We start from the raw sequence: 24,233 nt of genomic DNA, 5'->3' as shown, positions 1-24,233 counted from the left end.
TTCTGACAGTCATGAGGTGCTCTCATTGTAATTTTGATTTGTATTTTCCTGACAATAAGTGACACTGAGCATCTTTTCAATGCATTTGTTGGCCATCTGGATTTCCTCTGGAAGAAACGTCTACTCATGTCTTGTGCCTATTTTTTAACTGCATTATTCATTCTTTGTTGAGTTTAATAAATTCTTTATATTTCGGACATTAACTCCTTATCAAATATGTCACTGGCAAGTATCTTCTCCCATTCAGTAAGTTGCCTTTTAGTTTTGATTGTCTCCTTTGCTATACAGATTTTATTTTGATGTAGTCCCAATAATCTATTTTTGCTTTTGTTTCTCTTGCCTCAGGAGACCTATCTAGAAAAAAATAGCTACAGCTGATGTCAGAGAAATTACTGCCTGTGCTTTCTTCAAGGACTTTTACGGTTTCAGGTCTCACACTTAGGTCTTTCATATATTTTCAATTTATTTTTGTGTATGGTGTTAAGAAAGTAGTCCAATTTCATTCTTTTGCATGTGGCTGTCCAGTTTTCCCAACACCATTTGTTGAAAAAAATATCTTTTTCCCATAGGATATTCTTTCCAGCTTTGTCGTAGATTAACTGACCATATAATTATGGGGTCATTTCTGGGTTTTCTATTGTTTTATTGACCAATGTGTCTATTTTTGTGCCAGTACCATACAGTTTTATTTCCTACAGTTTTGTAATATAACTTGAAGTCCAGAATGATGATGCCTCTAGCTTTGAGGGCTGTGTAGACTTAGCAGCAAAGTCCCTGCCCTCATGGAGCTTACATTCTAGTGGGTATCAATTCTGGTATACCCATCATTATACTTGTGTTAAAGGTCAGACCAAACTCTTTTCCTAAGTACTACTACCCCCTAAGTGATTCTGAACAAAGATTCACCACACCACTTACAGGGTTTCTCCACTGTGTTATCCTGTGAAAACTGAGATATGTTCGATTATTGCTTAAATACCAACTAAACTAACACAAGTGTTTTCTCTCTTATGAGACTCAATGATGACAGGTTTTGCAAAGCATCATTTTGAACATCTTTCTGATGATTCTTTGATGTTCTTACTACTCTTCTTACTTTCATAAAATGTACTGCCACCATGAGTTTTGCGATGATGTGAAAGTTTTGATCGCCAACGGAAGCTCTGACCACACGTCTCACATTTGTAAGGTGTCTCCCCCGTGTGAACCCGCTGATGAGATTGCAGCTGTGAAGAGTGGCGGAAGACCTTGCCACACACATCACATTTGTATGGCTTCTCTTCACTGTGAACACTCTGATGAACCTTCAGACTTGAGGCCTGACTGAAGTGCTTACCACACTCCCCACACTTGTAGGGTTTCTCTCCTGTGTGGACCCTCTGATGCATGTCAAGATTCAAGCTCCACTTGAAGCCCTTCCCACATTCCTCACATTTGTACGGCTTTTCCCCAGTGTGGACTTTCTGATGGGCTTGGAGGTGTGAACTGCGACCGAAACTCTTCCCACACTCTTCACATTTGAATGGTTTCTCTCCACTGTGGATTCTCTGATGGGCCAGAAGATTTGCAGCCTGCCTGAATACTTTCCCACACTCTTCACAATTAAATGGTTTCTCTCCTGTGTGGATTCTGCAATGAATTTTGAGATCTGCTCTACGATTGAATCCCTTCCCACACTCGTCACATTTGTGTGGTTTCTCGCCAGTATGGATCAGCTGGTGAATCTGAAGTCGGGAACTCTGATTGAAGCCCTGTCCGCACTCCTCACACTTGTAAGGTTTCTCTACGCTGTGGGTCTTTAGATGGGATTGAAGATATGCTCTCTGACTGAAGTCCTTCCCACATACCTCGCATTTATAGGGTCTCTCTCCCGTGTGGACTACCAGATGAACTTGATAACGGGTTTTTGTACCGAAGTTCTTCCCACACTCATCACATTTGTATGGTTTCTCTCCTGTGTGGACTCTCTGATGTGCCTGAAGATTTGAACTCATAGTAAAGCCTTTACCACACACTTTGCATACATATGGTTTCTCTCCAGTATGGATTCTCTGATGGGCCCGAAAATGCGAAGGCTGAATGAAGCCTTTCCCACACTCCTCACACTTATAAGGTTTCTCTCGTGTGTGGCCCTTCTGGTGGATATGAAGATTTGAGCTACAAAAGAAACACTTCCCACACTCCTCACATTTGAACAGTTTTTCTCCTGTGTGGACCATACAATGACTATTAAGTGATGATCTACGTCGGAAATTCTTACCACATTTATCACATTTGAAGGGTTTCTCCCCAGTGTGGATTCTCTGATGTTCCTGAAGATGTGAAGCATGAATGAAGGCCCTTCCACATTGGTCACAGTTATAAGGTTTCTCTTCCATGTGCAATTTATAATGAACATTAAGTGCTGATCTACGACAGAAGCCATTCCCACACTTCTCACACTTGAACGGCTTCTCCACAGTGTGAACTTTCTGATGAGTTTGCAGACATGAGCTCTGGCTAAATTCCTTACCACACTCGTCACACTTGTAGCGTTTCTCTCCCAGATGAACTCTCTGGTGAATATGAAGTGCTGAACTATAACAGAAGCTTTTTCCACACTCACGACATATATGAGACTTCACTCCTGAGTGTGTTTGTTGATGAAGATCAAGGCTGGAGACATCACTGAAATATTTCTTAAGTTCACTAGACTGATCAGGTTTCTGGCCTGTGTGAGTTACAGACTGTCCTGCCCCAACCTGTCGGGGTGAATCACCTTGTTTGGGGAGCTGGGAACTCTTTATCATGGAGCCCTGACACCTGGTTAAGTCACTTGCAATCTGTTGCCAGATCTGCCAGCAGGAAAGCTCTTCAGATGGTTCTGTTTCTAAAACAGTCTTCATCTTACTTTGGATCTTTCCTCCTGTAGAGACAGAATGCAAAGATGTGGACAACTGAAGACTCTGTTCAGTGTTTTCAAGATTTCACATTTAGGTGAAAGCATAAGACTTTAATGAATCCAGAGAATATTCAGTTGGTCTTTTCCACTGTGTATCTTATTCTCTGGTTTACATGTATATGAAATCCAAGAGGGGGTCCAGTGGGCTTCTATCCACTATGCAAGTACACACAAAGTCTCCTTTTTTTTTTTTTAATTTTTATTTATTTATGAGAGAGAGAGAGAGAGAGAGAGAGAGAGAACAAGCAGGGAGGAGGGGCAGAATGAGAGGGAGCACCGGGCAGGGGGCCCAATGTGGGGCTCAATCCCAGGGCCCTGGGATCATGACCTGAACCAAAGGGAGACACTTAACGACTGAGCCATCCAGGTGCCCACACACCAAGTCTCCTAAGAGAGGTATAAGTTAGATGTCAAAGACTTAATTCAAAAATTGTAAATATGATTCAAACTGTGAACCTACGGCCATTTCCACTGAATCTGAAAGTCAGTGTACAATCTTGAATAGTAAATTATGTAGTTAATAAATAACGGAAACAGAAACATTATATAATAAAATATGAATCAACTAGAACTTCGGAAAAGCAGTAACCATCAAATTGGGGGTTCATGTTATATATCCTAACATCAAATACCTTGAAATACTTATATTTATATATGCAAAGTATTCCTGGAAATTCTGCACATTTACCTAATCTTTCTGTTTTAACAGACATTAAATGAGTAGGCTACTATTATACAGTTTTGACCACTTCTAATAATTTAAGTTCAGAGATGTATTTTCTAAAAGGTTTATCCCATTGGTATTCCCAAGTCTCTATATTTATACAAAAGTTATCTGAACACTGGAGATTGTTTTTTCACTAACCTTTTCAATCAGCTTAAGAACTCAACAATAAGGAAAAAAAGAATGTGGTTAAAAAATGAACCAAAGACCTTAATATACACCTTACTGAAGAAAATATACAGATGAGCCAATAAAAATATTGATTGTTGCGCCAATAAATCAATAAGTATTGATCTACTGGGCCAATAAAAATACAGATGTTCCACATCTTATGTAATCAGAGAAATGCAAATCCAAACACCGAGATACCCTACACACATACTAGAATGGCCAAAATCCAGAACACCAACACTATCAAATGCCACCAAAATGTGGAGCAACAGGAATTCTCATTCTTTACTGGTAGGAATGCAAAATGGTATAGAGCCACTTTGGAAGAGTTTGGTTGTTTCTTTCTTTTTTTTAGATTTTTATTTATCTGAAAGACAGAGAAAGAGAGAGTAAACAGGAGCAGAGGGAGAAGCAGACTCCCTGCTGAGCAGGGGGCCCAACGCTGGGCTCAATCCCAGGACTCCACAATCATGACCTGAGCCAAAGGTAGACACTTAACCAACTGAGCCACACAAAGTACCCTGAGTTTGGTGGTTTCTTACAGAACTAAACATACTCTTACCATACTCTCCTGCTATTGCACAATTTGGAATTAACCAAAAGGAACTGAAATTTTAAGCCCATACAGAAAACTATACACAGATTTTTATAGGAGGTTTATTTATAAGGACAAAACTTGGAAGGAAGCAAGATGACCTCCAGTAGGTGAACAGATAAATATTAGCTGTGGTACACCCATACAATGGGATATTATTTGGTGCTAAAAAAAATGATCCATTAAACCAAGAAAAGATATGGAGAAAATGTAAATGCGTATTACTCAGTGAAAGAATCCAAACTGCAAAGTATAATTCCTAATTACAACATTCTTGAGAAGGCAAAAGTAGGGACAGAGTAAAAAGATCAGCAGTTGCTCAGGGTCAGAGGGGAGGGATGAGGAGGTAGAGAACGGGATCTTCAGGGCAGTGTGACTACTCTGTGTGATAAGGGTGGATACCTGGCTTTATCCACTTGTCCACATCCATAAAATATACAACACCAAGAGTACCCTAATATAAAGTACAGACTCATCCATACCAGTGTGTCAATATAGAGTCATCAATGTTATCTGGCAGGGGATGTGGATGTAAGATGCTGTGGGTGCACGGGGACAGGAATTATATGGGAGATTTCTGTCCCTTCCTCTCAATTTTGCTATGAACCTAAAACTGCTCTAAAAAAATAGTCTTTGAAAGCACTACTGAATAAACTGTTTACAAAAGAGAAATTCAGACCACCTGAGTGGCTCAGTTAGCTAAGCATCTGTCTTCGGCTCAGGTCATGATCTCAGGGTCCTGGGATCAAGGCTCTCTGCTCAGTGGGGAGGCTGCTTCCCTGTCTCTCTCTGCCTGCCTCTCTGCCTATTTGTGCCCCACCCCCTGTCAAATAAATAAATAAATAATCTTAAAAAAAAAAAGAGAGGAATTCACTCCCCTACCTGTATGAATAGTCAATTAAAAGCTGCCTCCTCTTTCAATCCAGTAGACATGTGATAAACAGCTTCTATATAACTATACAAGCCTCAGATCACTTTATTGGAGTTACTTCAGTGTCGAGGTATCGAATGTCTAGAATGACTTGCGGGTTTAGGAGCAAATACCTAAAGCACATGGACTAAAACACAGCATAAAGCAGAGAGCAGAACTTAGTTTCTATAGGCAAGTTTCCTTCATGAGGATAAAAGGGAAATAAAGCTGAACAGAAAACATACATGGCTCTAAAACCTGACAGAAACTCAGATCTCTAGGGAAAATGTGAAAACAAAAGAAATTGAGCCTGGGAGAAGGAAAAGATACGATCACAGCATGAACTCTGAAAGCCAGTACTGGAGTGGAGAGTTCAATCCTGCCAGGAACTCTTCCCAGATAGACATGTGGATCATTCCTCATGATTTCTAGGTCTCTGCTCAAAGTGAGCCCAGCAACGAGGCCCTTTATCGCCCACTGTAAAATAACTGATTCTGTCCTAACCCAGTTCACCTCCAGGGACTCCCATCCCTAGCGGTTTCTGTTCCTCGTGGCACCTTGCACCATGTGACACGCTAAGTCATCTGCTGTTCACCATGTCTTTCCCACCATCATGCAGCATCAAGGGGGGAAGCATGTTACACCTTGTAGGCTGAACACATTTTACACTTTTCTACTTTATAACCAATGTCCAAAATCATGCCTGGAACATGGTGCGTAGTCAACAAATCCATGTTGAATGACTAAATGAATCCCAGTTTGACCATTCTGATGAGAGTTTAAGCCAAGTCCTAGAAGGAAAACATCTTTTCCAAGTAAGTTATTTGAAACAGAAAAGGGACAGAACACTGTGGTCTTGCTGAGAAGCTGAAAAGCTGGACAGGGGACATCAAGAGCCAGAGGTACATGAAGCAGGATGCTAATAAGAAAATCAAAGATGGGGGTGCCTGGGTGGCTCAGTCAGTAGGGTATCTGCCTTCAGCTCAGGTCATGATCTCAGTGTCCTAGGATTGGCCCCATATTGGCTCTCTGCTCAGTAGGAGTCTGCTTCTTTCTCTCTGTGCTCACTCTCTCATGTAAAAAAAAAAAGACAGAGAGAGAAAGAGATGGGAAAAGAAAGGTAGCAAGAATTCCTGGGGTGAAAAGGAAGGAGGGTCTATTGCTGGTTCCTTCTGAAGCTTTAGAAGTGTCTGTCTGATGAAAGAATGTAGAAAAACAGTGCATATGTGAATGTGTGGATAAAATAGCCCATCACAATAATTTTTCAAATTAAAAAACTCCAGGATAGCGGGGTGGCTCAGTCCGTTGAGCAGCTGCCTTGGGCTCAGGTCACGGTCGGGCTCCTTGCTCAGCGAGGAGCCTGATTCTCCCTCTGCCTGCTGCTCCCCCTGCTTAGACATGCTCTCTCTCTCTCTCTCTGGCAAACAAATAAAATCATTAACAAAACAAACAAATTAAAAAACTCCAATATGCCAGTGAGCTGGAAAGATTTAGAAGCTTATAAAAAGCTTTCAGAAAAAAGAGCCAGGACAGAAACCATCAAAGCATCACAGCCGATAAGCAGGGGGTCATTACATAAATTGCCTATGAAAGTCACAGGTATGAACTGACATGTGAAATGTTTGTTCTGATTACAATGAAAGATCCATTTCTCACTATGGCTCATGTTCAAAAAAAACTTGAAAACTTTGGTTCTAGAAGTTTACCCAGTTGTTTTTTTTTTTTTTTCTTAAAGATTGTATTTACTTATTTGACCGAGAGAGACAATGAGAGAGGAAACACAAGCCGGGGAGTGGGAGAGGGAGAAGCAGGCCTTTGCCAAACAGGGAGCCAGATGTGGGGCTCGATCCCAGGACCCTGGGATCATGACCTGAGCCAAAGGCAGATGCTTAACAACGGAGCCACCTAGGCATCCCAACCCAGTTTTTAATTACACGAATTGTTCAAATGGAAAGGTAAGTTTCAAGAACAGAATCTTGGGAAAATATTACTTAGGTGAGTATTTACTTTTCTGGTAGACAGTGCAGTTCATGGTTTTATTTAACAAATCGCCCCTTAAAAAGAGTAGATGTTTGGGGCTTCTGGGTGGCTCGGGCAGTCAAGCAGTTTCAGTTTATTTCGGTTCAGGTCATGATCATAGGGTTGTGAGATTGAGCCCCACATCAGGTTCCAAGTTTGGCAGGGTGTCTGCTTGGGGATTCTCTCTCTCTCTCTCCCTCTGCCCCTCCTACCGCTCACACACATGCTCTCTCAAATAAATAAATCTTGAAAGAAAAAAAAAGCAGTAGCTGTGTGAGGGGAACAGGGAGTATCTCTGAGGATGTGATAGCAAGTTTCCTGATTCTCTCTAGGTTAGAATGTTCACCAGTTGAAAAACACCCTATCTTCATAAAAAATCAAGGAAAAACTATAACATCTATACTCTTCAACATTTGTTTAATGGATACACTTTAGAAAATAAAAGGCATAATGTATTGTGAGCCAGATGTACAGGCAGTATTTACATATGTGTCTCCTGCTACTCTCACCTTAAAAGTTCCCCCTCGAGGACAGGGAAGGGGAAACCAGGGGGTAGTTAACATGGGTGCGGGCTCCGAAGGAGGCAAATGGGCAGAGATGGCAAATCTTCAAGAGGAAGACAGCTTACAATCTGGCTGACAGTGTCTGACACTATAGCAAACAGGTCTTCCTCCTTCTGTGGGGGATCTGAGAATCAGAATCAGAATTCTCATCCCACAAGTATTCTTCCCAGAAAGGAAAATGCCCCCCAGTGGAAGATTTCAGGGAAGTTGTAGGCAAAGGGTGTTTACTCAGTATGGTCACAACCACAATGCTTGTTAAGTTTCTCTGGGACACGGGTCAAGTACACTGACCCAAACATACACTCATGCCAAGGGCACCCCAAGAAAGTGAGTGAAATAGAAAGTAACTAGACAGGCATTCAGTATAATACAAAAAGTATTCTGCAACATCCTTCATTCACTCTGGTTTGCACATGATGTACAGCTATCTTCCTGACCCACGGAGACATACCAGTCTCCCATCCATTGACACACTCACCAAGTCAACACGTATTTCCAGACACCTGCCACATACCCATAGAGGGCCTGTGCTCACCCACAGAAATCAGGTTTCTGAAGTTCTCCAGCATCACGTCCCCATACAGCTTCCTCTGGGCAGGGTCCAGCAGCGCCAGCTCCTCCTCCGAGAAGACCACTGCCACATCCTTGAATGTCACCGTCTCCTACAACACCAAACACATGCAACCTCAATCTTGTATCTGGTGGCCACTGGGAGTGGAGCCGCGCTGAGGAGGCGAGGATGGTGGAAAGCGGTTTCAGAATTTGAGGGACTCAAGTCCATCATAGGCTTCTAGGCCCTTCCCCTTCTACCCTGCCAATGTCATACACTGACTTTCCTCAGCCTCACCAAAAAGTGTGGGAATGAAAATGATCGTTTTTTTTTAAATTATTTTTATTAACATATAAGGTATTATTTACCCCAGGGTACAGGTCTGTGAATCATCAGGCTTACACATTTCACAGCACTCACCATAGCACAGACTCTCCCCAGTGTCCATCCCCCAGCCACCCTTTCCCTAACCACCCCAACCCAGCAACCCTCATTTTGTTTTGTGAGATTGAGTCTCTCATGGTTTGTCTCCCTCCCAATCCTATCTTGTTTCATTTTTTTCTTCCCTACTCCCAACCCCCCCACCCTGCCTCTCAAATTCCTCATATCAGAAAGATCATATAACTGTCTTTCTCTGATTGACTTATTTCACTCAGTATAATACCCTCTAGTTCCATCCACATTGTTGCAGATGGCAAGATTTCATTTCTTTTGATGGCTGCATAGTATTCCATTGTATATATATACCACATCTTCTTTATCTATTCATCTGTTGATGAATGTCCGTATATTTTTGTGTCTTCATGCAGTCTACTTATAAGTAACCACGAAGAGCTCTGAATACACATCCTGGATGACCCATGTTTTGTTTTGCGGTGCCCACTGCCAACCATCCCAGAAGTATTTTGCAATTTAGCCCAAACATACTTGATTGTACCCACCTTCTTCCTCTCTCACATATGAACCCTGTCCCTTTGCTCTAACATGTGTCAAACTCACAAGCTTTGGGTAACCCTGTGGGTGTGGCTGGCCCTATGTAACATTCGGCACCATGTTCTAGAAACGAAGGCCTCAGTGCGATTCCCAAGGGTGTGTACTCTGGACAATTTTGTCCGTGTGCCTGAACTTCTTCTCCATACGTGGTTCTTCTATGACAGAGTTCTTTCCAAGGATTAAACAAGGGAATACCTATAGTCTTTGGAACAGAGTAGGGCACAGAGTTAAGTGCCTAAAAAACATATGATATTATTAGTACTATTTCTTCGTGTTGCCAGCATGAGTAATATTTTCATCACAGTGTGTGGCTGCGTTATCCCAGAGAACAGATCCTCTACCCTTACCTGTTCTGCATAAATGGTATTTAGTTTTACATATTTTTCTCATTATAATCCATCCCACAAAGAACATATATTATGTAGCTTTGTTCCCCATCTGTTGACTTGAAAATAATTGCAAGAGAAAATTAAAAGGTCAAAAATAAGCACATTCAAAATTATGATCATATGATGGTAGATTTTCTTCCCAATCTTTTTCCTACTTCCCTAATCTTTCAAGAGAATACGACAACCCGGGTTCTCCATGCGATGGTCAAGAGCAGGTTATATAACCTTCTATGGTTTTGGCAATCTGATTTGGAAGAACAATCTGTATTAGTATTCCCACTTATTTGACTGTAAATTAATAGAACTACCTTTTCAGGGGAGCCTGGGTGGCTCAATCGGTTAAGCGGCTGCCTTGGGCTCAGGTCATGATCTCAGAATTACAGGATCAAGTCCCGCATTGGGCTCCCTGCTCAGCAGGGAGTCTGCTTCTCCCTTTCCCTCCCTTCCCACCCCCACACTTGCTATCTCTCAAATAAAAAATCTTAAAGGAAAAAAAACACAAACCTACACTTTTCAGATGTTTATTCGTATTTCTCATTTTTAACATGGCTGTGCATGTCCTTCTTTGCATGCCACTGGGTTTTTTCCCTTAACCATATGCGTAAGTTGCCAGTCTCCTTTTTGGCATCACTGTGGTAAGTATTTTTGCCCCAGGTTATTGTTCCTGGTAATTGCATATAAGGTGTCTTTTGCCAGAGAGGAATTTAAAGGTTTTTATATAGCGCCTATGCTAACTGCTGTCTTTGTGTCTGTAGCTTTGAGCAGGTCAGTGAAGGAAAGTGACCACAGGAAGAGAGACACCCTGAGACAGGGGTCAGGGAGCAGCAACACTGGTAGAGATGATCTCTCAGAAGAGTGATCCAGGGATGCCTAGGTGGCTCAGTCGGTTAAGCCTCTGCCTTCAGCTCAGGTCATGATCCCAGGGTCCAAGTATCCAGTCCCACACTGGGCTCCTCACTCAGCGGGGAGCCAGCTTCTCCCTCTTCCTGCTGCATCCGCTGCTTGTGCCCTTGCTCCCTCTCCAACAAATAAATAAAATCTTTAAAAAAAAAAAAAAAGGAGGAAAAAGGAAGAGTGTTGGGGCGCCTGGGTAGCTCAGTGGGTTAAAGCCTCTGCCTTCAGCTCCAGTCATGATCTCAGGGTCCTGGGATCAAGCCCCACATTGGGCTCTCTGCTCAGCAGGGAACCTGCTTCCTCCTCTCTCTCTACTTGTGATCTCTATCTGTCAAATAAATAAATAAAATTAAAAAAAAAAAGAAGAGCCCTCTAGACATGCCACAGGGCCGAGGGCCTGAAATGAACTCTCTCTGTCTTCCTGTCTATCTCTTTCACTTGAGCAGGACACCTCACATTCCTGCCCTGGGCTTGTTGTGTGAATCTGAGTGGGGCTCTCATATTCACATGCTTAAGAAGAAGGTAAGACTGACACCTCCTTCCTTGGCTGCTCTGAGGGGCCAAGCACAGAGTGCAAGTCACCGGCGGATACTAAGACTGAGGCACGGGGAAGGCGGAGTCCAGCTCTCCCTGTGTGCAAACCTCCTGCAGTATTTGTGTGAAGCGGCACTTCCAGCCTGCTCTGCTCTGGCTGCAGCAGGATATTCCACCTAAAATATAGCCTACGTGGCACATGTCAAATGTGAGGACAAAAAGGGGGCTGAGTGTTTTCAGAGTTGACCTGAGGGGACAAGGTTTTATGCAGAAAGAGACTGCAGTGTTGCTTAAGATAGTAAAATCCCTAAACCATGGACATGTCTCTGAGTGGGAAGGAGCTCAAGATAGAAAGGTACATCAATTCAATGGGAATGGGACACAACCATAAAAAATGAGCATGACATAACATGAAAGGGGAAAAAAAAATCAGTACTTAAAATTAGGTGTATGTTATGAATACAAATTCAGTTATGAACACCCACAAGCATAAAAGTAGGAGAAAATGAAAACAGCTCATCTGTTAGTTGGGAAGTAATGAAGTGGGGGAACTGTTCATTTCTAGTCATTTATTCACTCCATAAAATAAGAATACAGCAAAACCCAAAAATACATACGAAGTAAATTCAAAAGGCACAAAGTAAGACCCTGATGGAAAATAGGTCCTCAAAGGCCTTTTGCTCTGCTCGAGTCATCCCCAGAAAAATGTGTGACGACCTGAGTAATGAGATGGAATCTGGAAAGTGAGAAAGGAAGCCCTACTCACCCTGACCATGGTCATGTGTCCTCCTACTTCTGGGCGCGTGCAGAGTCCTACGTTGCACAGATCCCAGGAATACAGAGCTGCACCTTGCAGGGTGCCTAGGAAGGCAGGAAAAAGGCATGAAACATAGGCCAGGATGGTGCTCATCTACAGGGATGACGGTTTTGAGTCCATACTCGAATGTTCACAGCGCCATTATTCATTAATAACCCTCGAGCTGGAAACCACCGAAACGCAGACCTATGACCTGTGCAGGAATGAACAAATTGTGGCAAATCCATACAATGGAATATTAGCGGCCAATTAAAAGGAAGGGGTGCGGATCACGCTACAGCATGGATGAACCTTGTGAACACTGCTCAAAGTGAAAGACGCCAGTCACAAAAGGTCAGATACCATAGGATTCTCTTTATATAAAATGTCCAGAAGAGGGAAATCTATGGAGACAAAAGCAGGTTAGTGATTGCCAGGGTAACAGGGGTGAAAATGGGGGGGTTAACTAAAAATGGGCATGAGGAATGGGGAAACAAAAACGGTTGAAACTGAATTATAGCAATGGCTGCACCACTCAGGAGAGTTACTAAACATCACTGATTCAAGGGGTTCACCTGGGTGGCTCAGTTGGTTAAGTGCCTGCCTTTGGCTAAGATCATGATCCCAGGGTCCTGGGATCGAGTCCCACATCCTGCTCCCTGCCCCATGGGGAGTCTGCTTCTCCCTCTCCCTCTTCCCCACCAGCTGCTCACTCACTCGCTCACTCAAATAAATAAATAAAACCCCTCTCTCTCAAATAAATAAATAAATCTTTTTAAAAAAAAATCATTGATTCATGCAACTAAAATGGGTGAATTCTAGGATATGTACAATATACCTCAAGTATATTGGTAAAAATAAATGTTTGTTCATCTACATGTTATTTAAATTAGCAAAACTTTGAATGAATGACTGAATAAGCAAGGGGGAAGGGGAAGCTTGTCCTCACAGTAGGATGTCCACTAACAAGTGTATCTTCCCATAAGAAGGCTTCATTAATCAAATAGTAACTTCACAATGGAGAAACCTAATAGAAATCACCTTAGCAAGTCAACAAAGTTGAGTTCACCAAAACCTAGACAAACCAACAGCCTTTGGCTCCTGTTACGTTGCAATACAAGAATGCCTCAACGCTTCTGTGGAATCCCTGCCAACGACACATAACAGAACCTAAACATGTACACGTCAGACAAACCCCAAATGAAGAACTGTCTCCAAATGACTTCCCTCTATACTCTTCAAAAGCATCAAGAACCAGCCCCTGGGTGACTCAGTCAGTTGGGTGTCCGACTGCTGATTTCGGCTCAGGTCATGACCTCAAGGGTGTTGGGACCGAGTCCCTTGCCGGGCTCTACACTGAGTGCGGAGTCTGCTTGAGATTCTCTCTCTCCCTCTCCCTCTGCCCCTTCCCCCACTTGCACTCTCCCCCTAAGTAAAGAAATAAAATCTACAAAATAAATAAATAAATACAAATAAAAGCATCAAGAACAGGGGCACCTGTGTCAGTCACTACAGCAGGTGACTCTTGATCTGGGGTCATGAGTTGAGGCCCCACACTGGGCACAGAGCTCACCCAGAAAAAAAAGTAACAACAACAAAAAAAGCATCAACGAAGAAGGCTATGGAATGCATTCCATATTAAGGGACAAAAAGATGATAAAATTTTTGTAAAATGTTTATAAACAAATATACAGCTCAAGGCAATGCAAAAAATTGGACTTTGAACTGAGATGGGTTAAGGGAGACTGGCTATAAGGCCTTTAAATGAAAAACAACAAAATTAACTACAAGACTGTGGATTACATAAACAGGATGCTATATATATAATGTTTTCCAGGATTATCTAATAGGTAACACTATTAAATACTATTAGTAATAACTTACTGGATATCTAATATTTAATAGATAACACTATTATGTAGCATAATATCTAGGAGTATCAGCTAAGTGGTGCTAGAATTCTATAATCAGCCTCTCCTAATCCCTCTTCCCAAGATACCCCCTGATATCCGTATCTGGGGCTTCCTTCCTTCAGAAAGCTAGAATAAGGGGCGCCTGGGTGGCTCAGTGGGTTAAACCTCTGCCTTCAGCTCAGGTCATGATTTCAGGGTTCTGGGATCGAGCCCCGCATCAGGCTCTCTGCTCAGCAGGGAGCCTGCTTCCCTATCTCTCTGCCTGCCTCCCTGCCTACTTGTGATTTCTGTCAAATAAATAAAATCTTTAAAAAAAAAAAAAAAGAAAAAAGGAAAAGAAAGCTAGAATAAGCTGTCATTGAATTCCAGGTATATTCCTGGTGTTATGTGGCTGACAGAGCCATAAAACAGGCAAAATGTAAACAACTAGGGAATGTGGGTAAAGAGTATATGAGAAATCCTTGCACTATTTTTGCAACTTTTCAATGCAAAAAAATTTTTTTTAAAGATTTTATTTATTTATTTGACAGAGAGAAATCACAAGTAGACAGAGAGGCAGGCAGAGAGAGAGAGGGAAGCAGGCTCCCCGCTGAGCAGAGAGCCCGATGTGGGACTCGATCCCAGGACCCTGAGATCATGACCTGAGCCGAAGGCAGCGGCTTAACCCACTGAGCCACCCAGGTGCCCTCAATGCAAAAATTTTAAATTACAGCCTTAAAATATCAGGAAACAGCCATAGGAATAATAGGAATAATAAAGAGGATTAGAAAATTATATGGAAACTCATTAGTTTATTCTTTCTTCGTAGTGTTTAAAAATTTCCATAGTTAGGGGCTCCTGGCTGGCTTAGTTGATAGAGCATGTAACTCTTCATCTTGGGGTTGCAAGTTTGAGCCCCACACTGGGTAGAGATTACTTAGAAATAAAATCTTAAGGGATGTCTGGGTGACTTAGTCGGTTAACTGGCAGACTCTTGATTTCAGCTCCGGTCAAGCTCAGGGTCCTGGGATCAAGCCCTGCATAAGGCTTCATGCTCAGCAGGGCATCTGCTTAAAATTCTGAATTTCTTGGGGCGCCTGGGTGGCTCGGTGGGTTAAAGCCTTTGCCTTCGGCTCACGTCATGATCCCAGGGTCCTGGGATCGAGCCCCGCATCGGGCTCTCTGCTCGGCGGGGAGCCTGCTTCCTCCTCTCTCTCTGCCTGCCTCTCTGCCTGCCTCTCTGCCTACTTGTGATCTCTGTCAAATAAATAAATAAAATCTTAAAAAAAAAATTGCCTCCTTCTCCCTCTACACCTTCCGTTGCATGAGGATGCGCGCTCATGTACACACTCTCTCTCAAATAAATAAATAATAAATCTTTTTTTAAAAATAAAGAGGGTGGGGGGATGGGGTAACCGGATGATGGGTATCAAGGAGGGCACATGTTGGGATGAGCACTGGCTGTTACACGTAGCTAATGAATTGTTGAACACTACAACAAAAACTTGTGATGTACTATTTGCTGACTAACTGAACATAATAAAAAAATAAGTTTAGAAAAGAAATTATAATAAAAAGGTAATAAAGAATAAAATAAGATCTTACAAAAGTTTTCCATCATTAAAATATGCCAGGTGAAAAACACAAAGAAATATGTGATAATTTCATAAAATGCTTATAAACAAACATACAAATACCACCAAACAGAAATACATTAAAAGCTTCACATTTGCGATCTTTACATTGTGGATTAATGGGTCATTTAAAAAATTTTTTCCCTCATATTTCTGTACTTTCTGAATTTCCCATCATGGTTCTATAAGCATAAAACATATTATTAGTAATAAGTAAAACAAAATAGTTGACAATGTTTGAAAAAACTCAGAAAAGTCATAGCCCATTAGCCTTTTCAGATCATCCAGAATCAAGTGCTAACTATCTGGGGTCTGACTCCTGCTACTTCCTGTGGCTTAAGGAGAACACATCCAAGAGATTAGAACTCAAGTTCTGGACTCAGACTGCCTCCATCCCAACCCCAGCTCAGCTTCTTTACAGGTAGAGATTATGGGCAAATCATTTTATGCTCTGTGGGTCTCAATCTCATTTTATAGAACAGAACAGAAAAAGAAAGCAGAATTCCTTCACATAGCTATGGTGTGGCACAATATATTTATTTGTATAAAACCATCGTTGGTGAGGTCGGCAATAAAAAAAATAAGCCCCTGCCGGGTTACACATCCCAAACGTTATCCAACTGATGAGAACATTGTTGTAAAAGAAAAATGCCAAATCCCACTCACGCGGAACCTTGCTGTCAGTCGCCAAGGAGTCCCTCCTCCCACCTCTGTGCAGCCCTTTGTGAGAAATCAGGCTGGGGAAAGAAAAGAATGTTATGAAATGCCATGATCATGCTGCTATTCTCAGTAGAAGTTAAAACCTCCATTTCCCTCCATGCAATCTGGAAGCAACCCTTGCCACCAACTAGACCCCAAGACCTAACGTTTAATGCCCACCTGCTTGCACTCATTAACCTTTGTCTTGCATTGTTCCTTAAGCTCTTTTTTTTAGCTTATCTCTTACCTCAGGCAAGTGAAACTCAAAATCACGCCTCAAGTGATGACAACTGCCAAGACCTGCCACAGGCCCAGACCACCCAGACCTTTTGAGCCCGACTCATACTTGTGTGGAAGGACCATGGAGTGACTTTGAGGGCCGGTGGAGGGGGGGACGACTCAGCCTAACTTACATAACATACAGTGTATGTGTAGGCTAGTTTCCTTACGGTGTATCCTTGACCTTGCCCACCTCTACAGAGGATGACAAACCTTCCCTATCTAAATATCCCTCCTAACCCTAAACGAAAGGAACCCATTCACCCTCTTCTGTGGGAGTCACAGCTTTGGAAGCCATTCCCTGTGATCTCTTTATTTGCTGCAAATAAGCTTTCTTTGTGCAATGATTTAACCTGGTACAGTTTCTGACTCACCAAGGAGCAAACTCACGTCAGTTCTGTTACACCCTCACCTTCCTAAAAGAGAGATTATAAGGGGTCTGGGGTTATGAAGCATCACCCAGGAATCAGAGAAGTGTAAAGGTTCTGCAGTGGAATAGCTGACCCTGACCCGGGGAACTGACTGCTCCTCGGGAAATTAATACTAAGAAAGGTCACCATCCACCAGGTGCCAGAAACAGTTTTGAGATTTTTATTTCTATCACTCGCTGGCACACAGGAGTGCAGGAGCACCTGGCTCTGGGATTCCCAAACAGACCAGACTCCACCTCTGGCCCCTGACAAAATCCACAAGCAGAGAAACGAGTGGTGGTGAATTTAAAAAAGGAATTTATTTCAGCGAGGCCAACACCAGAAAGACTGCAAACAGCTCAAAGACTGTCTTCAAAGTACCGCAAATACTTCCAGGTCTATACAAGGAAAATGAGGGGCGATGGCAGGTGGGCAGTGAAGGTCAAATGATCACTGTCTCAGTCGCGGGTGGGGCCTTGCTCGCTCCGAGCAGTCCTTACTGCGTGAGCGGGTAGTTCTGGCTCCCACGAGGGGATGCTTTGCCCTCGGGGTCTTCCACCCGAGCCGAGACAAGCTGGAAAGAAGCCAACTAGAAAGTTTGAGGTCAAAATGGAGGCAGCTTTCACCACCTCTTTCGATTTCCCAACCCCAGGAAGCAAAAGCAGCCGTGGGTGCAGGGGAGGCCGACACTGGGCGAGTTGAGACGCGCAGAAACTCTCAAACCAGGCGATAGGTGACCCCACCCCACCCCAAGATTCGCAAACCACCCTGAAAGCAGAGTCTCTCCCAAAGATGCACACCCCTGCCATCCGCCCTCCATACCTGTATACTCTGCCCGGGCCTCTTTCCCCCTAAACCACCGGGTCGCTGCAGGTCCCCAGTGGACCCAGGAAGTTTGGAAGCGCCGGAGAGGCGGAACTGACGCACCTCTCCCAAAGCAAATTCAGTAGCAACCTCACACTCACCCAACGGAAGTGCCGGCGAGACCACAGAGTCCCGAACTACACTGCCCAGAATGCAGCACGAGATCCGCCTTCCTGAACCACAGAGAGCGTCTGGATGGCACGTCCCAGAATGTATCGGATCTACCTTCCGGAGCGGAAGTTCATGCCACCACACAGGGCGACTGGACTACACTTCCCAGAATGCTGAAGGCAGAACATTCTTAGTCTGACGCTCCAAAGCCGGTCTTCCAGCTGTTGGGAGCTCCTTGTCTCTACTTCCCCCAAACGCCAGAAAGGAAGGAATCACATAGTCTCGATTTCTTGAGTGCTCATAGGGGTTTCTACATTAAAAGTCTGCGTTCCCTCTGCCTGAGTCCTGTGCGAAATGATTCCATTGAATACAACTTCCTGAATTCGGAATGCTTCCCAGTTGTAACAGGAGCATTGTTGGAAAGGGAAGGGGTGAGGAGAAAACAATCTTCAAGAAATCAAAGGGAAACGATTGCTTAGGTGACACTAGTTGATTGAAAGGAGGATGATGTTGAGTATAATATGATGATAGGAGGCTAAAAGAGAGTTTAAAGGAATGGGTGGGGTAGAATTTGGGAGAGGCGGCGAGGAGCGAGGAAGTTACGCGCCCCTACTCCAGACCCTGATGTGCCCCAAGTTTAGTGGGAAAAACAGCGTAAGAGGGCCAAAGTGGAAGCTTGTCCTCATGGAAAATAGCTCTTCCCTCACTTAAACTTTTCATTAAAATTATCCCTACTTCGGAGGTGAAAACGTCAAGTTTCAGTGAGGTTACAAAATTGTCCACTAACTCGAAGCAAGCAGAACAGCTGCAGAGCTTGACATTGGCGTTATTCTGATTCCCAAAGCGTATGATTTAATGCTAAAGCACTGAGAAGGATTCTGTAGGTGGGGGAGTATATTACAGCATTAAGAGGTTTTTTTTTCTTTTTTTTCTGGTTAAAATATCTTTATTATAGTTAGCAATTTTAAAAGATGCATGCTACTGAAAACTAAAAATAGTATGAGGGAAATAAGAAAAAAAATGCACCTAGAATCCTTCTCCCTGAAGAAAAAAAGTTTGTCTCCACATAAACTTACATATACCTATCAACATACATATTCAACTTTTAAAATGAAGTCTCATGTTCTCTTTCCATTTTTCTAAACTCGGTATAATATAAACATTTTCTAGTATCAGTCCCTGATAATCTAACTCCTTCCAAATGATGGCCATATGATGTTGTATTGAATGGATTGAGAATGAAAAACAAAACAGCCCCTGATGTCCGGTGAAACAGTATTACATACTGGACACTGATTTAGAGCATACACAGCATCTGGGAGGACAGAGTGGAGGCCCACAGGTTCCTGCCACCTAATTGGGCTTCAAATGTCATCTCACCATACCATGAAGCCAATGACATCAGGATGACAGGGAAAATGCATAGTGGCAGAGCAGCGCACACGGCAGCCAAGACCTATTGCAGAACCTTCTCTTGTTCTGGGCCCAAAAAGCTTTCAGGTCATTCATAAAAGGCAAAGTGGCACACCCCAATTAGGGCTATATTACCTCTAAAATCTAAAGAAGTCCACAGATATTTTATCTCATTTTTGTGGGAAGATGTAACACATTCTTCACCAAGAAGGACAGCTCAACATATACCAAAGAATGCCTGGAAATTTTACTTCAGGTGAAGGCTCCCTGAATATTTCTGGGATTTATTCCCACCTTCTTACATGCAAGTCGATACAGCTAAGGTAGTTCCTACCTCTTGCTCACCAGATCCAATCAGCACAATATCATCAATGTGCCAATTGAGAGCAGCAACGATTCATTCACTGAAAAAATAAAAGTCTGATTATTTCCTCTCAGGGCATAGTCACACTGGTATAATAGCCATAGGTCCCTTTGGGGTACTCTGGAGAAAAGATTAACAGCCCACACTTTTGCAGTACAGAAGTTTCCATCCTCAAGATGACCTGGCCTCTTCTTCACCCAAAGGATTCTGGCTTTGTAAACTGGCCATGTCTTAGAATTGATTTAGGAACTGTGACCCTCTGTTTTGATTATTCAAGTTAGACTTCTGTTTACTTGACCTAAAACTCTGCCACCTGTGTAGATCAAATAATAATTCAGTAGACTTTCCATCTTTTTATTCACTAGGGACACCAAGATCAACAAGGAAATGTAGAGTTATTTTTAGAAAACATATTGTAAGCCCTGAGGGGTAACTATGGAAGCAGCTGGAACATCAGCAGCATTCTCGGTCTTGGGCTATTGAACGCAATGGCCGTGTGGGAGCAGGATCCCATGATCCTCAGGGGCAGGGTATAGATTAGGAGCTATGAAGGAATGTAACCCTCAGTCCTCACTTCCTGTGCCTGACAATTGCGAGCCCAAACATCCTGTTCCTCCCTTATCCCATGACTGACTCCCTGCATGCCTACATGCAGGGGAGAATGCAAGCCTGCTTAACGGCTTCAAGATAGTTGTCATCCCTTTGTACTCCTTTCCCACACTTCTAGGCATTAGTCCTTGCTTTTCTGGTTAAAACAAAACAAAACAAAACAGGGTACCTGGGTGTCTCAATGGATTAAGCCTCTGCCTTCAGCTCAGGTCATGATCTCAGGGTCCTGGGATCGAGTCCCGCATCGGGCTCTCTGCTCAGCGGGGAACCTGCTTCCTCCTCTCTCTGTCTCTGCCTGCCTCTCTGCCTACTTGTGATCTCTCTCTGTCAAATAAAAACAAAACAAAACAAAACAAAACAAAACAAAAGCTATGTGCAGACTTCAGCTTCTCCTGCTCTGTTTTGCAAGGCAGCCTGCATGGCCACTCAGACTGGTGTCTGAGAACTTTATTTCAATGTGCAAGGAAAGTTCAAGAAGCCAGTGCATGACTTGAAACATTCAAGTCATTAACAGTTGAGCTGGAATTTGAAGCCGTGTGCTCTTCCCCCCACCGCCCCGCTTTATCCAACATAGTTAGGAGCAAACCCCTTATACTCTTTAATGTGACTGATACGTTCTGAGGTCTTCAATAGTTATTTCCTTAAGAGTATCAAATATGTATTTCATACATGTTTGTTATGTCACACCATGGCAAGTGCCCTATTTTGCATTGGAAGTAGAGTCATTAGTGACTTTGTATCTATTAAGATTCAAGAATGAATTCTAGAAAACACAATTCAGAAAATTTCTTCTAAAGATTTTGTTTCTCTAGGGGCACCTGGGTGGCTCAGTCAGCTAAGCAGCTGCCTTAGGCTTGGGTCGTGATCCCAAAGTCTTGGGGTCAAGCCCCATGTCAGGCTCTCTGCTCAGTGGATAGCCTGCTTTTCTTTCTGCCTGCTGCTCTGCCTGCTGTGTGCTCTCTCTCTCTCTTGCTCTTTCTCTGTCAAACAAATGAATAAAATCTTTAAAATAAAACACATTCTGTTCCTCCAGAACCATTCTTGGAACAAAAATCTTTTTCAAAAAGATTCAACCAAAGAAAAAGAATTATTAGGAAGTAATATAAGAGATTTATTCCAAGAATCTGGCTCACTAGATTGCGGGGTTGGCTTGGCAAAGTCAAAATCCCTAAGACAGGACATCAGGAAGGCCAAAATGGACCTCTCGGGCATAAACTAAAGATGCTACCAACAGGCAAAATAATGGTCTCTTACAGGGAGGTTTCAGCTCTCCTCTGCTCTTAAGGACTTTCGGCTTGTTGAATCAGGCTAACCCAAATTGTCTAGGGTACTACACCCTAGTCAAAGTCAATTGATTCTGAACTTCAATCACATCTACAAAATACCTTCCTAAAACCTAGTACTTTGACAGAATAACTGGGGACTGTAGTCAAGGCGAGCTGCCACATAAAATTGACCATGATACAGGTCTTCAGCAACAAGAAACCAGTTGGTATGCCAGAATACTGTGTAGGTACTAGAAATGAGGTTGTAGGTCAATTTATTGAAGTGACCTTCAAGAATTATTTCAATTTAGTGAAAAACTCTAAATAGAAAATAGTATGGTGGTGCTTGGGTGGTTCAGTGGGTTAAAGCCTCTGCCTTCGGCTTGGGTCATGATCCCAGGGTCCTGGGATCAAGCCCCGCATCGGGCTCTCTGCTCAGCATGGAGCCTGCTTCCTCCTCTCTCTCTGCCTGCCTCTCTGCCTACTTGTGATTTCTCTCTCTGTCAAATAAATAAATAAAATTAAAAAAAAAAAACGAAAGAAAATAGTATGCATTGGGGCACCTGGGTGGTGCAGTGGGTTAAAGTGTCTGCCTTTGGCTCAGTCATGATCCCAGGGTTCTGAGATCAAGTGCTCCCCCCTCTCTCTGCCGCCTCTCTGCCTACTTGCAATCTCCGTCAAATAAATAAATAAAATATTTTTTTAAAAGGGAAAGAAAATAGTATGCATTAGGTTCTTAGTTTGTAAAATTCTATACAACTCTTACTTGTATGCCTAGAGGTACTGAAGAATGCTCATCAAAATATTAATAGTGGTGAGTTCCTACTACTTCCTGTTTTCTTCTTTTGACTGTCTTCTGTTGATGGGCTTCTTTACAATGTCCAGGCATTATTCCTGTCAGTAAAAAAATATGAAAGTATTTATAGTTTGAACAAATCTTTCGAGAATTAATTTGTGGTAAGACATGGCATATGTAACAAAATGTCAGTCTCCAGATGAGGAAGGCAGAGGTTCTAACTTTAGAATCAGTCACAGTGTGTCAAATAATCAGGAGATATTGTGGTACTGGACTCAGATCCTTTTTTTTTGGACTCAGATCTTTAAATGGATATCCTACCAATATAGTTAGATGTTAATGACTTGGAAAGCCTCTCCTTTTCAAACACAGAGAAAGGATAATGACCTTAAACAATCCCCATCGAATGTAGGTAAGTTCAAAGCTAAGATAAGGATATCCATAGGGACCACATAAGAAAAGTGAAATCCATGGTGACAAGTGGGAGTGAAGCTGGATGAGCTCACCAAAGCTCTGGAACTAGATACAAATCTAAGCATTTACCACTGAGTGTGGTTGGGAGGCTCAGCCTCCCACTTTAGGAGACACGAACATGAACACACGCCAGCCAGTCTTGGGTTGTCACTAGCTGGGACCACCTTGAGGACCCCTGCAACACAAGTTAGGTGTAAGCCCCACCTGTAGTCTTTCCAGTTTTAAGAGTTAAGTACTTTTGGCTTAATCTGGTGAGATTTGTTACAAATCACTACCTTGGTGATGACTTACTAGTATTTGATGACATTTTAAAAAGGAGAAAAAAAATATGGGCCATAGATTTCTGTATATCATGTATGGAGGGAAGTTAATATAGCAGTTCTGAGAAAGGGATCCTTACTTAGGCCTGCTTGCAAGCCTGGATTTGGCTGGTGTCGGGGAACATGGATTTGGGAAGACTTAACTCCATTTCATTACTGGTAAGAGCCTCTCTCCTCTCATGTTCTCTCTCATTCTCTCTCTCTCATACGTAAATAAAAATCTTAAAAAAAGAAAAGAAAATGAATCTACTAGATATACTTTGTAAGTAAAGCTCTTCAGTCAATACACTTAAAATATCACCAGGGTGTCCAAGAAGCGTGGAAAGGCATACAAAACTGCTCTTTCTTCTTAGAGGTTTGGCTACTATGTTATGATCTCTAACCACGCGTTTTTTCTTCAAATCATTTCTTTTAACCCCCACCATATAACCACGTTACTACTATCTCCAGTATTTGTTTCTGTTCCCTGGCTTATGCCTCAAGATGCATCTTGTGTATTAACTACAAAGACGGTTGATCATAATCATTACTTTATCGCTGTATTCAAAGCAAAAATTTTTGAATACTGCTTGAGTCCTATTCCTTAATTTTGATCTTATCTGTTATATGATAATGTAAAGCAATCTTAATTAGGTGATTTTAACTGTAAGGGGCTCATATAAATAATTTTTCAAATACTATTGCACATAATTTACTAGTTTGATCAAACTGATGCTGAGAAATAAAAACATAATAGAGGGATGCCTGGGTGGCTTAGTCAGTTAAGTGTCCAACTCTGAGTTTCAGCTCAAGTCATGATCTCAGGGTCATGGGATCAATCTCTGCATTTGGCTCTGCGCTCTAGTGTGGAGTCGGCTGGAGATACTCCTTGCCAGAGAATATTACTAAGTATCAACTTCCACATTATGTATAGATATACACAAAACACACACATACACACAAGAGAGTTATGAATTTTATTATGCTATGAAGACTATGGTCTGATTTCACAAAGTCTGTATTATGTTCTTCTGATATTACATGT

At 42.5% G+C, this 24,233-nt stretch overlaps 1 protein-coding gene across 9 annotated transcripts in view; it reads right to left on the bottom strand.

The window, feature by feature from the left end:
- Positions 1–725: 725 nt before the first annotated feature.
- Positions 726–24,233, bottom strand: part of LOC116580330 (zinc finger protein 45-like) — an 82,238-nt gene continuing 58,730 nt past the window's right edge. For 2 of the 9 annotated variants that reach the window (XM_032326582.1, XM_032326587.1), the window contains 2 exons: positions 8,438–8,585; positions 726–2,905 (listed from right to left, as the gene is read on the bottom strand). In XM_032326582.1, the coding sequence (XP_032182473.1) occupies positions 1,044–2,905; positions 8,438–8,585 (2,010 nt within the window). In that variant the 3' untranslated portion in view covers positions 726–1,043. The other 7 variants (XM_032326590.1, XM_032326589.1, XM_032326591.1 and 4 more) reach the window with 7 other exon arrangements.

The sequence above is a fragment of the Mustela erminea genome, chromosome 19, assembly GCF_009829155.1.
Source record: "Mustela erminea isolate mMusErm1 chromosome 19, mMusErm1.Pri, whole genome shotgun sequence".
NCBI classification, from domain to species: Eukaryota; Metazoa; Chordata; class Mammalia; order Carnivora; family Mustelidae; genus Mustela; species Mustela erminea.
This window is presented reverse-complemented; position numbering and strand designations above follow the sequence as displayed.